Genomic DNA, 16673 nt, shown 5'->3' with positions numbered 1-16673 from the left:
TGAGTTGGTGAGCTCCCCGTTGCAACTGTCCCCGCGAGATGCATTCCTTACAGGGCTGTCAAACATACGGCCCAGGCTGGTGGGTGTTAAGAGGAAAAATAAACTTTTTTGTATTGTACACTTTTTTTTTTTATTTTTTTTTAAACATTTCACCAATCCAATCCGAGTCGCAGCCTGAAAGGACTTTCCCCCTCCCCCACTCCGTCCTCCCCGCAGGACGTTCTGGTCCCAGTCGGCCACCTGCTGCCGTCTCCAGCCCTCAGCCATCCGCTTCTCAGCGCTCTCCGGTGGAAGCAGAGCCATGACCGCCTTCCGAGGCGTCTGGACGCAGGAGTTCTGGCGCTGCGTGGCGGCCGAGTTCCTGGCCGTGCTCCTGTTCGTTCTGCTGAGCCTGGGCTCCACCATCAACTGGCCCGCGGGGGGCGAGGACCAGCCCCGCCCTCCGGACCTGGTGCTCATCTCGCTCTGCTTCGGCCTGAGCATCGCCACCATGGCGCAGTGCGTCGGCCACATCAGCGGCGCTCACCTGAACCCGGCCGTTACCGCCGCCATGGTGGTGACCAGGAAGCTAAGCCTGACCAAGGCCATCTTCTACGTGCTGGCCCAGTGCCTCGGCGCCATGGCGGGCGCGGCCATACTCTACGGGGTCACGCCGGGGTTTGTCAGAGGAGGCTTGGGGGTCACCAAGGTGAGAGGGACCACAGAGGAGGTCCACGGTTAAAGCGGGATGGAGATCCCTGGTTTCAGATCATTCATATCAAGCTTCTGCCCTCCTCCAGGTGAACCCCGGTATATCTGCCGGCCACGCCCTGGTGGTGGAGCTCATGATCACCTTCGAGCTGGTCTTCACTGTCTTCGCCACCTGCGACCCCAAGCGCAGTGACCTCGGCGGCTCCCCCTCCCTCGCCATCGGCCTCTCTGTGTGCATCGGCCACCTGTTTGCCGTGAGTACTCTGCAAACCAGATTGACGTAATTTAACACTTTCTGTCAAGTACATTTAACGTATTTGTTCGTAATGTACCTTAGGCCAATTTTGTTCTGTACTACTCTTCTGCATTGTCTACAATATCAACCCAACTGTTCTTATTTATGGGTTTATGCTACTTTTCAATTCAATACTTTTACTTTTCATACTTAAGTATATTCAGTATAAAAGCACTAATACTTTTACTTAAGTACAATATTGAATGGAATACCAAAATACTGTTTTCTTTCTGTGTTTTTCTACTCTATACCCACTTTTGTCCAATCCGGTTTCGTGTTTATTTTGGCCGATAAAACAAAGGAATTATACCTAAACAAGTTGGCAGACCAAGCCATCTCTATCTATTCAAGCCAGTGCCAACCAGAAAGCTTTTGGATGGACGCTAGTTTAGACGACTCACTTAGTGGCACACGTTGTGATCTACAGTGATATGTCTCACAGCAAGATTCTAGAGTAAGTATGATCAAGACCTCGAGGGCTCAAGGGGTTTAATGATCCCAAGAAGGGCAATTCATTTGCAGCTTCCCCAGGTCATACACACAACTCCAAAACTCACGGGCAAGGTTATATCAAAGTTATATGTCAAAGGCAACAGATCAACATGGGTTGATAAACGAGCAGCAGTAAATAAAATAAACCATTTGTTCTAGTTCCTATAATAATGGAGTTAAAAGAATGGAGCAATCATTTAAAATGACAACTGTGGTCATTTAGTAGCCTGATAGCAGAAGGAATGAAGGACTCAAGAGTTACGGTTTGTTCTCCTACGGGGCACATGATAACGCCGGCCTGAGGCCATTACAGTGAATTCATTGGACAGAACGTGGTTAGACTGGCTGATAATTCCTTTTTGCTTTCTGGGCCTTCTGTCTCTCCCAGAGGGAGCGCGCGTCTCTTTACTGGGCTCCAATTATCCTGGAGGAGACGTTCTTAATACCGTTGAGGCTATTCTTGTCCTTCACAGACAACCCATTAAACCAACAAATAGATGAGAAAATAATACCCTCTTCCCACTGCACCAAAAACCCAGTAACACCCTCTAACATTTGACATCAGTGGTAAAGGAAAAACCCGGGTCTCCGTCCCGGGTGAAATGACCCTGCGATAGACGTGAGTTTTAATCGGCTCCACCGCCGATCGGCTCTGATGTAAACAGCACACCCGGGTCGAACCGCTAATTTTGGCCCCTTTACCAGCGCGATGCGACGCGCGTTGAAGTTTCGTACGTTGGCGCATAATTAGTCAGGAATATCTGTGTGTCATTCCATTACTTCATATCTGATTCAGAATCCAAAATCAAAATCATGAATGATCGACTTCTTTTCCGCATGGGGGACCACGGCGCCGTGGGGACCACGGCGGAGAACCCGCACGTGCACCGCAGGGAGCTCCAGCATTGCCCCGAGCTTTTTTTTTTTTTTAAGCGGGGGTCGACCTGCTTATTTTGGTGTGAAAATGGTATAAGAATTTCAATGAATGATTGTTAAATATTACATAAAGTATCACAGGCACAAAGAGTTAAGCTTCCGCATTACATACATTTTTTGTTGCCCCTTGACAACTGACTCTTGTGTTCATATTGAACCTTAGTTGAGAGTGGGTAACCCTGTTTTTTAATAGTTGTGTCGACAATTTGAACATCCTCGCCATGTATAATGCGAGCTTCTGGTTTGTCACTATTCTCGGTTCGCCGATTTATTTAAACAATCGTGAAAAACAGCTGTTGAAATGCACGAGGCAGTTACAGGAGAAGATTGTTAACAGTTCAATGTCTGGGGTACACATCCTCTCCCGGCCCACGAGGGCGTTACAGTTTTCTCAGGTGAAATGAAAGGGCTCTGGCTTGATCTACAATCCCGAGATTGCATTGCGCAATTGTCTTTCTCAGTCATGGTGTGCTTGTCGCCCCTTTTTTCCTCAGATTCCCTACACTGGGGCCGGTATGAACCCCGCTCGCTCCTTCGGCCCTGCCGTAGTCACCTGGAGCTGGGACAACCACTGGGTAATATATGAATGGTTCCTTTCATTATTCATTAGCTTATGTACTTGCACTAAAGCTCGATGTCCACTTAACCAAATAAATAAGATCTATATTTGTATATGGTGGTTGTTTAACAGCCCTTGCACCATGGGGCACGGCCATTGACAAAGGTGTATGTGTGTGTGGGCGTTTCTGTGGCAGGTCTATTGGGTGGGTCCAGTGCTGGGCGGGGTGCTGGCGGCGGCTCTTTACGAGTACCTGTTCTGTCCTGACCCAGAGCTGAAGAAACGCTACTCTGAGGTTCTGTCCAAGGCTCCTTTCTCCTCCAACAAATACCGCGAGGTGCAGGCCAGGCTCACCGCTGATCGCGATCACTTGGCCAAGGAGCTGCCCTTCACCATCATGGACATGGAGCGCGGCGAGTGGGTGGAGAAGAGGAGGGAGTCGTCGGGCGAGGTGCTGTCCTCCGTATGACTAGTCAGGGGCGATGAGGAAGGGCGGGGGACCACCACCCACCCCGCGCTGAAAGAGACCGACCTCCTGTAAGACCGGCCTCCACCTCAGCTGTACACCACAAAGAGACTGATGGAGTAGGAGAAACTAACACCTGATCTGTGTGAAAAACTATGATTCTTTGGGTCCTTGAAATGTATACTAAACAGATTATAAAATTTGTATGAAAAAATATGAAATGGATAGAATTCTATATCCGGGTTTTTTCTAGGCCTAGGCCCAATACAAAACACCTGTTTGGTTGTGGCTGTGGTTTCAGGGTTATGGGTGTGGCTCTTTGTAAATAAGGCAAACCCTGATTGGCTACTCAACTGGAGAGTACAGTAGGCAATCTAGGGGATTTGAGGTTATTATATATTAGATAATAGCTGTACTGCATGCCGTTTAGGTGGATATGCTACTCAGTAGGGGTGCGATTACTAAGATGGAGGGAGTTTACTGACTTCCTGTATATTGACATTGAACTAATTCGAGAAAGTGAATTAAATTCCTGCATATAGCATATTGTATTTTTGGCTATTTGTACGGTTCCTTTGACTCTCTAGTCAAGTGAAATTTATTTATATCCTTAATCACTGGTGGAAAGAAATGGAAGATACCTTGAGAAGGAATCCACCTTCCATGAAAGCCAGATGTGACATTGGCAATGTTATTGTAATTTCATGTTATAACTGGTTGTACTCCCTTTAGATACTGTGCTTTCGCTTGAAATCAAATTGTAAAAGCATGAACTGTCAAACTTGCACAATTCTATCTATTTGTGAGCCATAAACCTAGATCAGTTTTCCCCAGATTGGCTAAAGGTCGCTTTAACAATACAAAGCGTGGAATTTGACGACGCTTTTAGGAAACTGCCCTTCAAACTCGCCTCAGTCTATTGTGTGAAATATCGGCTGAATTTATCTGCCACCAATTCATAAATAGCAACATGAGAAATCTGTTCTGAATCCTGTGAGTAACTGTTAAGCCCGTGCACCGGGCGACAATGCATTACTTTCTATGCGCACATTGTCTTCAGTTTCCCCAAACACGGGAACTTGGCGACCAATATCACCTGCTATGACATGACATTTTTGTAGCCTGATTGCATCAGGAAAATAAAACAAGATCATTGTGATCACAGCACTTTCAAGCTATGTATAAGCTTAAAGACTGCAATTTTTGACTGACATTGGGTTAATGTAGATGCATTTACTTCCATCAACCAGGAGGTGGCACTAGCAATCTCATTTAAAAAAAAATTTCTTGTACTGTACACAGAATATGCCACACCTTCCAAAAATAGTAAAACTAATCCTCAGCACCAGATTATTTCATACAATTGTCATCTGCTGTCAAGCAATTAAATACAAACACAGGAATTATTTTTATTCAATTGGTTTAATGGGTCAGACGAAGCAGGAAGGTTCTTCATTGCTCTACGGGATGTTTATCTAAAATGGAATGCGTTCCAATATAGTCCGTTTCTCCTTTTCTGGTGTTCAGCTTCCTTTAAGGAACAGGAAAGACTCATTACTCTTCTCCCTCTTCCTCCTCTCCCACGCTGTCGGTGCCCACCTCTTCGTAGTCCTTCTCCAGGGCAGCCATGTCTTCCCTGGCCTCAGAGAACTCCCCCTCCTCCATGCCCTCACCGACATACCAGTGGACGAAGGCCCTCTTGGCGTACATCAGGTCAAACTTGTGGTCCAGGCGGGCCCAGGCCTCGGCGATGGCCGTGGTGTTGCTCAGCATGCACACGGCCCTCTGGACCTTGGCCAGGTCTCCTCCGGGAACCACAGTGGGGGGCTGGTAGTTGATGCCCACTTTGAAGCCTGTGGGGCACCAGTCCACAAACTGGATGGTGCGTTTGGTCTTGATGGTGGCGATGGCAGAGTTGACATCCTTGGGCACGACGTCGCCCCGGTACAGGAGACAGCAGGCCATGTACTTGCCGTGGCGAGGATCGCATTTCACCATCTGGTTTGCCGGTTCAAAGCAGGCGTTTGTGATGTCAGCCACAGTCAGCTGCTCGTGGTAGGCCTTCTCGGCCGAGATTACTGGGGCATAGGTGGCCAGGGGGAAGTGGATGCGCGGGTAGGGCACCAGGTTGGTCTGGAATTCAGTCAGGTCCACATTCAAGGCGCCGTCGAAGCGCAGCGAGGCAGTGATGGAGGACACGATCTGACCGATCAGCCTGTTGAGGTTGGTGTAAGACGGACGCTCGATATCCAGGTTCCTGCGGCAGATGTCGTAGATTGCCTCGTTGTCCACCATGAAGGCACAGTCTGAGTGCTCCAGGGTGGTGTGGGTGGTCAGGATGGAGTTGTAGGGCTCCACCACGGCTGTGGACACCTGAGGAGCGGGGTAAACTGCAAACTCCAGCTTGGACTTCTTGCCGTAGTCCACAGAGAGGCGCTCCATCAGCAGAGAGGTGAAGCCAGAGCCCGTTCCCCCACCAAAGGAATGGAAGATGAGGAAACCTTGGAGCCCAGTGCACTGATCTGCCTGGGAAGGGTGCAAGCGCCAGGACACGTCACACGGTTTTTACATTTCTGGCGTTGAAAGTGACTTCCTTTGAGAGCTGGTTTGATCAGCAGTCATCTGAAGACGAATATCTGGACTAGTTGTGCTGCTTACCAGTTTGCGTGTCCTGTCGAGAACCAAGTCGATGATTTCTTTGCCGATGGTGTAGTGTCCCCTGGCGTAGTTGTTGGCTGCGTCCTCCTTCCCTGTGATCAGTTGCTCAGGGTGGAACAGCTGGCGGTAGGCTCCTGTCCGCACCTCATCTGGATAAAATACAGAAAACGTGTTTCATGTTCATGTCAACAAATGCTTAAAATTATTCCCATGAGAGGGGGAAAAGCCAAGAGAATGTGACACTTTCCATACAGAGTATAAGTCATACCATGCAGGGTCAATAATGACTTGGTGGCAATGGTCTTTGAATCATAAGAAAAAGCTTCCACTTCCAATTCAAAATGGACACATTCAAATGGATAAACCGGCTTACCTATGACTGTCGGCTCCAGATCAACAAACACAGCCCTGGGAACATGTTTTCCAGCGCCGGTCTCGCTGAAGAACGTGTTGAAGGAGTCGTCGCCTCCTCCGATGGTTTTGTCGCTGGGCATCTGTCCATCAGGCTGGATGCCGTGCTCCAGGCAGTAGAGCTCCCAGCAGGCATTGCCCATCTGGGCACCAGCTTGGCCAACATGCATAGAGATACATTCACGCTGTACGAAAACAAACAGTCAGTGACTCAGCTCTTACAAGCACTCAAATTAGAACGCATAGAGTTCAATTTAGCCAATGACGACATCAACTGCACGTCATACTTAAGGGTGTTTCCGTAATTGTGAAGCACATGTACAATTCGGCAAAATTTGTTCTGACATTTCTAACTATTAGTGTAAACTAAAGCACTTCCAGATCGTATTTTTTTTTGGTTTTTAAACCACCAGTCGAGACAAGAACAATTAAGTGGATAAGACACAATTGCTTGAAAGGGGAAAAAAAAAAAACGGTTACTCTGCGCCAAAACTTACCATGCTGACAGTTTGAGGTCTAAGAGGTAGTTCGTTCCAAGCGACGACCGATCTTTTGAAGCGACACAACTACAAACAGGAGGGTGAAATAACTTCAAACCGTGGGTGGAAAATAAAAGCACAAAGTCAACAGAACTTCCTCACCACAAAAATAAAAATAAAAACCCAAAACGACGAGCAGACGTCAGCTCACAGCAGCTTTTAGCCTCCGCCGATCGCTGCTAAGGATGCAAGACTCGCAAACGATTCGTTCCTGGCGAACACATCTTTGAAACGGCTCAGAGGGGTCGCTCGTCCACCGAGACTCGACTCGACTCGACTCGACTCGACTCTCCGACGGAGTCGCGCAGAAATAACCGAGGATCACATTTATTCGGAAAATGGCAGAGGCATTTGGCACAAGTCATTCACACCGAATGTGGCTGATTCACAACTGGGCCTGAACCGAGTCTCCCGACCCCCTTTACACCGACGGACCCCAACGGACAAAGAGTCGTGAAAATGGAACGGCTCTTTTACCGAGTCACTCGTCAAGAGTTCGAATCTCCAAAAAGGGACAAACTTTTCATCGCTACTAATCACTCCATCGTCTACACCTGTGTCCCACTGCGGGGTTACAGAATATACTTATTATATTATATATATTATACGATATATATGTATATATATGTGTATATATATAATAGTGAATTTGGTGACATCTAAGATGGACGTTAATAACCTCATTATTTTATGTTTACTTAGTTCTAAGTCAAGTCTGACGTAACTTCCGATCGTAGTGCCGGCTGCTAGAACTGGAACATGGCAGTAAGATGTTTCTTTTTTCCCTCCCACTCTCATTCATTGAACATGGTGTAAATGTCCAGCTGACCGAACAAACCGAACAAGTCGCTATTGTACTGGCAAGACGGGCGCCCCCGTTTCCCCTGACGCATTTTGCGAAGCGTGGTTCCGTCCGACGGCCATGAGGGGGTGATTCAACTGTGAGATACGTTTTCGGATTGGGTTTGAAGCCAGTTTGAATGTGGTTTAGGGTTGTTTAACCTACAGATCATTGCTATGTGTGAAATACTGATCCCAAATCATTTTTTTAGGGGGGGGGGACTACGGTATTTATTTATTTTTCGTTCTGTAAGAAGTTTTAAAAAACATATTTAACTGTAGTCTTGGTGACAAAGATACGGTATATGAACATACCAACAAAAAAGGGCAGATCTTAAGGCTTTCCCTTTATCACAGATCAGAAACAATTTGTTTTTTGCAACTTTTTGTGACTGTCGAATATGAACAGTACGTTGGGAATAGGTAAGAAAAATATTGTGAAAATATACGTTTCTGTTATAGGAACAGTGCATGAATATGCAAGATTCAACACGGGGGTAACAATTAGTAACTGCGAGGTGATCGATAGTAACTTAAAAACATTGGGAGAAATGTCTGTGTGGGTGGTAGGAGTGGAATTAGTTTGAAGCTCACCCCCTGCTTCTTCCTCTTCGTCTTGCGTTGAATGGCGGCTCACATCCCACCGTAATATTGCCCCTCCAAAGGCTCGGCAGCATAGCGAGAGAATTGTGACATCACAAACACCTCACTTGACGATGCCCCCCCCCTCCGGTCGCCAAAGCCACAGGGGGGATGTTTACGCACTGGTTTACCCCAACAGTTTGGGGCATAATGTGTTGCCATGACAACTGGGTTTTAGTACCGACACTATACGCATGTGTCTGTTGTTTCTCTGTTTCTGTTGTTTTGCCACTCGTCGGGGCTTTCCCAAATGCAATGGGAAATCAGAAAATGCATGAAAACCTTGAGTAACGTTCCTCTACCAAAACACTGCCGGCAAGGTCGCACGGAGGGAGGGGGGAAAATGCTTCAAGATATTACACATACTTACGTACAGCAAACATGAAGAAAGGATTAAAGAATCAAACTACAAGCTGGAAATGTAGAATAGGCGAGGAGCCGCCTCCAAAATAAAATACTGTCCAAGTAGAGGAAAAAGCAAATGCAGTGTTGCATTATGGACATTGTTGGGCCCACCGGTCGATAGTGGACTGTGCCAAATCCACAGCCAAGGTTCCATTTTGTTTTCGTTATTGGTGGCCTGCATGTGTTAACGTCTATATCCGGACGTCTGGAAAGTCCACTGGCACAGTGACACACATTCTCTCGATCAGTGGAATTGAAACGTTTTTCGCCGGGCACACCCTTAGGTCTTCAAGGACTTGACGAAAGTCCAAACAATAATGTAGTTCATAGTAAACCAGGTTGAGCGGTCACATTCATTTGTAGCTTTTATTGCCTTCACACAGGATGATGGGGGCAAAAAGGTGCTAATGAAATATAAATAGATAAAATAAAATATGTTTCTTATTCATCCCGTTTCAGTCTTTTGCTTTTTTGCGTTTATCGCACATCTGCATATCAGTGACGATTAAAATACGTTTTCTGGCGCTCCAGAGGGCAAATATTTCAATCCACGGCTCAGGGATTTAAATGACACCTAAATCTATGTTGTGATTCATATAGGAAGTGGGGCCACATTGGCACCGGGTTTTGGTGCCCAGCCCTTGTTACGACTGGCTCGAATGTCGCAAAATGAGGAGGGACACGACACCGGGTTAGATTAGCGAACAGAATGCATTTATTTTCAAAAAGGGCAAAAGAGATAAAATATCAAACGGAATGATGGGTGTTATGTCACGTCGTCTCGACCCAGCGCAGATACTCCCCCCGAGGCAACCACGACAGAGCGATGAGAATACCACCCCCCAGAGCCACAACCTGCACATAAAGACCTGCTCCTCAATCTGGTTTCGCTCCACCACCCGATCGGAAGTTGTAGAACCTGGGCGTATCGGTGATGCACAAACGTTCTGCTACTTCCAGTACAATTTCATCGGTTTTTCACTAATTCCTGCTCCAAATGTATGTTTAGCAGTTGTCGTGTTCCAGACACTTTTAGCCCAAAAAATGCCAAGGACAATAATAATGATAAATATAGCTGCAGGGAGCAATACATAGGGAAGACATTGGAAGACACACGGTGTCTCTGTGGACTAAACACTGCGCTCAGAGACATTTCATCAACTTTTTAAACCACGATTCTACCATTGCCGCCGCAGCTGCAAGCGAACTCCATGTGCGGCGACAAGACATTGGCCGTTGGAGGACACAAATACAGACTATGTTTTGGACTGTTTTGGGCTCCTCCAGTTTGCTCCTACAGTTTGAATACCACTGTTCTAGATCGTAGATTGCAGATTCATGCCCTAATAAATACACACCAAGTAAGTCAATTATGTGTAGAAATTGATATCGGTGTGTTTATTTCCATATAAATAGACATTTGTATATACAGCCATATAGATAGAATAAACCTGTGCAGATATTGTCAACATACCACTGCTAAGGCCACTAAGCTGCTTTATTACCATCAGCTTTTATTAATTTTTATTTGTCCCAAATCAAACCCGGAGTACATCTTCTTGTTCATCTGATGTCTCAATTAGTGTAATATGTGATCAAAGACTTTCGGTTCCGCTCCGCAGTTATTCTCAGCACGATGCCGGTGCCTCGTTGACGAAATAAAAGCTGTTTTGGAGGGCTGATTTGCATGTGATCATGTGTATTTAGGAAAGAAAATTCAACAAACAGAATAAGATGACTCCCAAATCAAGTGAACATTCAAAATTGTAAATATGATCATGTAGATTGCATGACTTTAATAATAATAAAAAAAAAAAAAAAAAAAGAAATATTAACTCACAGATCACAGATTTCCTTTTTTTTCCTTTTTCGTAAGCTATGCACCCGCTGCCATCCAGTTGTTTCAGCGTTTAAATAATGTAAGGCAGGAGTCAAAGCCAAAGCAATGGCTCATACTGTAGTTTTTATTTATTTATTTATTTATTTTTTGAAATTTATGCCTGTCGGTGCATAATCCTCGCGCAACAGAATTTTTTTTTTTTTTTTTTTGTATAATTTCAGCAACAGGAACAGGATGTACTGTGGGGAGTAACAGCAGCACTCCTCTCTCACCAAACCCTTAAATAATGATAATAAATATGATGGGTGTCAAGCTAAAGGGGTAGAAGTTAGACCGTGGAGCATCCGAAAGGAAGTCAGGCAACAGCGATCCACAAATTATTCATAGAGATAGAGCGAAAGGTGCCAGTTGCATGTTTGAAAACGTGGTCATCGGTCTTTGTTCAGAACATATAGACCTGCGTTTGCACCTGTGGTGGCCTCTATGGAAAGGTTTGTGTTTCAGAAAATTCTTAAATGGTGGAAAACCTAAATGGCGATCTGATTAGGTGGAAGTCAATGTGCAAATCGGGCCTGATGGTGGCGCTAGATTTGAGATTTCAACGACTGGGATCCATATCCAACAATTGTGAAGAATTAAGAGAAACATGATGAGGAACATGGCGAACTAGAAAAAGTGGTGGAATAACAATAACTGCAGGGTGCCTTCAGTTGTAGTGATTTCACCATAAGTATTGACCTGCAATCAAGATTGTTTTTAAGGCTTAGAAATCAGTTAGGATACACCCTGGCTGCAAATAACAGAGTCAGTAAGATGCCCAGTAGATAATGGCAAAATAAGGACTCGGATGTGTCTGGGTTCCTAATTCAAATGCAGTGACCAGAGAAATCGTTAGATGAGGAGAATGGAGTCACTTCACCATCTCCCTCTCCAGCCTTGGCTACACCCCCGAGCTGACAAATATGTGGATTTATTAGTATTAGCATGGACAGAGCAAATATAACAAGGTTTTTTGCTTCACCCAAGTGGAGCAAAGTTGAAAATGTTGTGTATACCTCCATAAATAGCGTGGTGGAGCTGAAGGGAAATATAAATAAACTTGACTTGGCATGACTTCCGCAAAGCTCCCTGTGGTCTGGGGATGGTGTGGTTTAAGCAGCCTGTTGCTCATTAGAGCAACAGGCGAACTGAGGTCGCTTGGTCTCAGTTTGGTGTTGGGGGTATGTGGTGTAGGGATGGTGGGGTTTAAGCAGCCACACCTGTCTTTGGTCTAGGTAATAGGGCTCAGGGTGGCTAAACGTCAACAGGTGAAACCCCCATTCCCACAGACAGGAGAGGAGCCGGTTGGCATGCGGCAGGTGGAACTGTGCACACCCCTCTTAATAATCGTATTTATTTACTGTTTTGCATGTTTTTGTTTGTGTGTTCATGTGACACTGCGCTAAAACTCCTGAAAATACTGTGTTTGGCAAAGGCAGTTCATTACCACAAGTTTCCACCTCTTGACTCCTGGACATGCACACACACACTGGTTCTTCCTCCCTCCAACACACACACACACACACACACACACACACACACACACACACACACACACACACACACACACACACACACACAATGCACATGCTCCATTCGCACAGCGGGCTCTGCAAAATATAAATTAAAAAATCATATTCCCAAGACAAACATTATCATTCTGCATCAACACCTGTGGCTTATGCACGTATACACAGGCCAACTTAAAAATTAGTATGCGGTCACACAGAAATGCAGACACTCACACACCAAACCAAAAACACGCACGCACATCTTAACATCCGCAGACCCCCGTAGCCTTTCATGCCAAACGTTGGCAGTGGGAGCTGCCGCGGCTGTTACACCTTGGTGTTAATTTCCTCAGGTTTTTTGACGAGCCTCCGAGCCAGGGGCCCGCTCTTTGTGCGAATGCTTTTTCAGAACTTCTCCCTATCTCTGCAGATTAGTCAGGGAGTAAATTACCTGCCCGGCTCCCATCCTACACACTTTTTTTTTTGCTGTGCACGGCTTACTGATCTTTCTTTTGAAGAGGGGCCACGTTATTTCCCCCAAGCCCCGCAGCGCTCCTAAGCATGAAAATCATTATAAAATTAAATTTTCAAAAAAATAAACTCCACATGAACGCAGGATTCTCTTATCAGCATCTGCACAAACTGCATACAAATCGGGCCAGGATCAGACGGCACAGTGAAGGTCTCTGCTTAAAAGGATGGCTAATTGCTAATTGAGTGGTGAGGTTGTAAGCGGGCTATGCTAACGAGAATAAGGGGGTGGGGGGGGGGGGGGATAAATTTAATATATATCCTTCTACGTGGGCTGTGTTATGCCTCTAAAATGTCTCAGCTCAGCTGGCGACAAGCCTGGGAGCTGAAGAACACCGACAAAAACCCATGTACTGAAGGAGGACTTTATCAACTCTCTCTGATGGTTGCGTGGTTCTGGACATGTCTGCTGCGGCCCGTGTTGTGAAGGACGATCAACGTTTGCATTTGTCTCCACTATTTGGCCAGATTATATACGGCGTGACCACATTGAAGGTGTGCATACACAAAGGAGAAAAGGGAAAGTCGGTTTTAAAGGTCTGATTAACGGTGATGCGTGATGAGAGGAATAACACTGTAGTTTCTTCATCGTTTGTTCTTTCACATCATCACTTAATATCTTAAATGTCAGACTAGTTCTGTATTTTTTGCGATTAGTGTATATTTTTCACATTTTAAACTTTATTTTATTTTGTAATTTATCCTCCTTTTTTTCCAGACTGTGAAGCTTTTTATTTTTTATTTTTTTTAGTCTGTACTGGAGTGCACCAAACCTCACCAGAAGTAATTCCTCGTACTGAATATATAAATGTGACTGGCGAAAATGAAACCCATTCTGATTCTGATTTCCTATGTGGTTTATCTACATTAAGTCAGGTCACTGAAAAACAAAGTCTTTAAATGAGATTGTTTCACATTTCTATTTTTTTACTTCCAAATCACTAACTGATGAACAATGAATGAATAATAATGAATGAATTAATGAACGCATGAATTAATTAATCATTAATCAAGAACAAATGTTCCATTTCTCTTTGTACTATATTATGTCTCAAGAAAAACTACACTTTGTGAGATTCACATAGATGGAATTTCTGGCAGAGCCGAAAATCCCAAACTGCTTGTATCAAAGCCCAGTGTGCACAACCTGGTGTGAGGAGCTCAAAACCTGGGCCTCTGACAAGTAATATGGTCCGAAGTGTTTTTCAACATGGCGAGGGATCCATAATGATACAGGCGGCCACCTCCTGGGAGTCCTTGGGTCCAAAAATTGCTCTGCGTGGTCGTACAATGCCCAAGGATTATGAGGCCATTTTACAAGACCAGATGCACCCTATGGCCCCAACACAGTTCCCTCATGATGTTCCGATATTCCAGGATGATCACGGCTCCAGGAAAATATGGTTTTATGACCACCAGGCTGCAGTCAACCTCCCACGGCGGTCTCCCCCGTCACCTGATCTGGACCTCACGGAACCTTTACTGGAGGTTCTGGAGTAGTGAGTGGACTGAAATGGAGGCTTCTCTTTTCCTAAAAATCAGCTCCACACAGTGCAGGACTGGTACGGCAGACTTCCAAGAAGGATCGCAGCTATTCCGAAGGCAGAGGGTTCCCCCGAATCATTCGTAGCGAACAAGCCAACCAGCTAGGTTTCATCCCGCGGGCGGGCCGCGAGCGAGAGAGTCTCAATTTCACCGATGGAAAATAATTACCCAGGATTATTATTAATTTGGTAACAAGGTCAAGGCGTGTGGCATAATTCCTATTAAACGTGACCGATTTACTCATCCACCAAAATAAACAATTGTGACAGCGTTAAAGGATTCTTGTGCACAACTCAGAACCAAATCCCCCTCTCACCGTGCTTTACACCAGCGGACTCAACAAAAACGAAGAGTGCGAAAATCAGATCAGATCTTTTTACTGGGTCACTCATCAAGAACTGAATCTCAAAAATCGGATTTGTTCATTGCTAATATAGACGTGTTAAGAAATTTGTTATACATATTGGTATATTATGATGATAAATTGACCCTTCAGGTCCAGATAAGAGTGGTAGCATCCACTGATAGCTTAGCCTATCAAGTCATTTTAATGGTGATTTTTGATCACTTTATTAAATGCAGTGCAGCTCTATAATATAGATAATTGCTTTAGTTTTGCTGATATTCTCTCTCTCTCTGTGTGTAATAGCCGAATAGCACATGATCTGAAGATGAATGCAGTCATCCGGAGAATAGTGAATGCTATTTCACCACTGGTCCAATATGCAGTCCAATATACTGCAGCAGCCTTTTTTTTGGGGGGGGGGGGGCTACGGGAGGGAATTCGGGAACGCGCGCTGCACCTTAAAAAAAAAAGCGCGCGCTTAGCTGAAGGTCACTTAACACAAAAGCTCTCAGCGCTGCGGTCCAATATAGCGCATGCGCAGTGCCCGAGGAGGGCTCCACACTTACAGACCGCAATACGGAGAGAATGCCTGGCAGCGGCAGGGAGCGGAGGAGCAGAGAGGAGGAAGAGGAAGAGGAAGGGGAGATCCAAGAAGTCCAGATCACCGGGGAGGAGGAGTACGAGGAAGATGCCGAGCTGGAGTGGGAGTCCGGGAGCACGGCGGACCCTGGCGGGTCGGTCGTTATACGCAGTAGGGACCGGTGCGGCGGGATGGGAGAGGATGAGGAGGAAGAAGAGGATGAGGAGGAGGAGGCGGCGGACCCCGTTGCCGTCTCCGGGCTCGGATCTGTCTCTGACAACCTGGCGGGGCTCCAGCGCTCGGACCGGACCAGGCTGAGCGAGAACACCCGCCTGGCCACCCGCTACGCGGTGCGGATCTTCCGGGAGTACCTGAGCGAGAAGGCGCAGCGCCCGGACTTTGAAACTCTGGACAAGGAGGCGCTGTGCGCGCTGCTGCGCTCCTTCTACGCCGAGGCGCGCTCCAAGAGCGGCCAGCTGTACAGCAAGTCCTCCCTCATCAGCATCCGCAGCTCGCTCAACCGCCACCTCAACGAGCCGCCCCACTGCCGCACCCTGGACCTCACCAAGGACCCGGAGCTGCGCAGCGCCAACCTGGCCCTGGCCGCGGTGATCCGCCGGCTGGAGGAGCGGGGCGCCGGCCCCGTGGTGCAGAAGCAGGCGATCACCCGCTGCGACCTGCGCCGGCTCTACGCGTCCAGCGCCTTCGACGCGGACTCGCCGTTCGGGCTCCTCAACAAAGTGTGGTTCGAGACCTGCATGTACTTCTGCACGCGGGGCCGGGAGAACCAGCGCGAGCTGCAGGAGGACTCCTTCGGGCTGGCGGCGGACGAGCGCGGGAGAAAGTTCGTGTACTTCAAGGCGCTGGGAGCCCACCGCAAGTGCCGCGCCGCGTCCTGGACCAAGCGGCGGCAGGGCGCCGAGGACGACGAGGACACGCTGCCGCGCATGTACGAGACGCGCACGGAGCGCTGCCCCCACGCCAGCTTCGTGAAATACGTCTCGCGGCGGAACCCGCTGTGCGCCGCCTTCTTCCAGCGCCCGCGCGACCACTGCTGCGCGAGCGACGCCACGTGGTACGAGAACAAGGCGATCGGCAAGAACCTGCTGGGCACGCGGATGCAGATGCTGTCGCGCGCCGCCAAGCTGTCCAAGACCTACACCAACCACTGCATCGGCGCCGTCTCCATAGCGACGCTGAACGGCGTCGTGGGCGTGGGCGTGGGCGGGGGCGGGGGCGGGGGCGGGGCCGCGAGGCCCCACAGCGAGCCCGGGCAGGCGGCTCCGCGCGTCCCGCGGCGGGACGCGGGCGAGGCGGCGGAGGCGAAGCCGCAGAGGAGAGACTTGAA

At 47.4% G+C, this 16673-nt stretch overlaps 2 protein-coding genes across 2 annotated transcripts; one reads left to right on the top strand and one right to left on the bottom strand.

Moving 5' to 3' along the window:
* Positions 1-301: 301 nt before the first annotated feature.
* On the top strand, positions 302-3441 carry LOC307241754 (aquaporin-4-like; the record flags this gene model as incomplete). The annotated part of the gene is made up of 4 exons (XM_080015973.1): positions 302-688; positions 780-944; positions 2908-2988; positions 3169-3441. The coding sequence occupies 4 exons, from the start codon at positions 302-304 to the stop codon at positions 3439-3441; spliced, it is 906 nt and encodes a 301-aa protein (XP_079872099.1).
* A 1431-nt stretch (positions 3442-4872) lies between these two features.
* Positions 4873-7219, bottom strand: LOC307238701 (tubulin alpha chain-like). The gene is made up of 4 exons (XM_080011807.1): positions 7005-7219; positions 6470-6692; positions 6097-6245; positions 4873-5964 (listed from the first exon to the last, which is right to left on the bottom strand). Exons 1-4 carry the CDS (start codon positions 7005-7007, stop codon positions 4993-4995), a joined length of 1347 nt encoding a protein of 448 aa, XP_079867933.1. The 5' UTR covers positions 7008-7219; the 3' UTR covers positions 4873-4992.
* Positions 7220-16673: the final 9454 nt, after the last annotated feature.

Source organism: Zeus faber, assembly GCF_960531495.2.
Source record: "Zeus faber genome assembly, chromosome: 1".
Lineage (NCBI taxonomy): Eukaryota > Metazoa > Chordata > Actinopteri > Zeiformes > Zeidae > Zeus > Zeus faber.
The sequence above is the reverse complement of the archived record's forward strand: the minus strand, read 5'-3'. Positions and strand labels throughout refer to the sequence as shown.

Bases quoted from the DNA above. Each gene is read 5' to 3' on its own strand.
- LOC307238701 (XM_080011807.1), bottom strand. The intron at 6,246-6,469 runs GTAAGCCGGTTT...TATTTTATCCAG, and splicing joins TCTGGAGCCGACAGTCATAG to ATGAGGTGCGGACAGGAGCC. The intron at 5,965-6,096 runs GTAAGCAGCACA...CACCCTTCCCAG, and splicing joins TCGACAGGACACGCAAACTG to GCAGATCAGTGCACTGGGCT.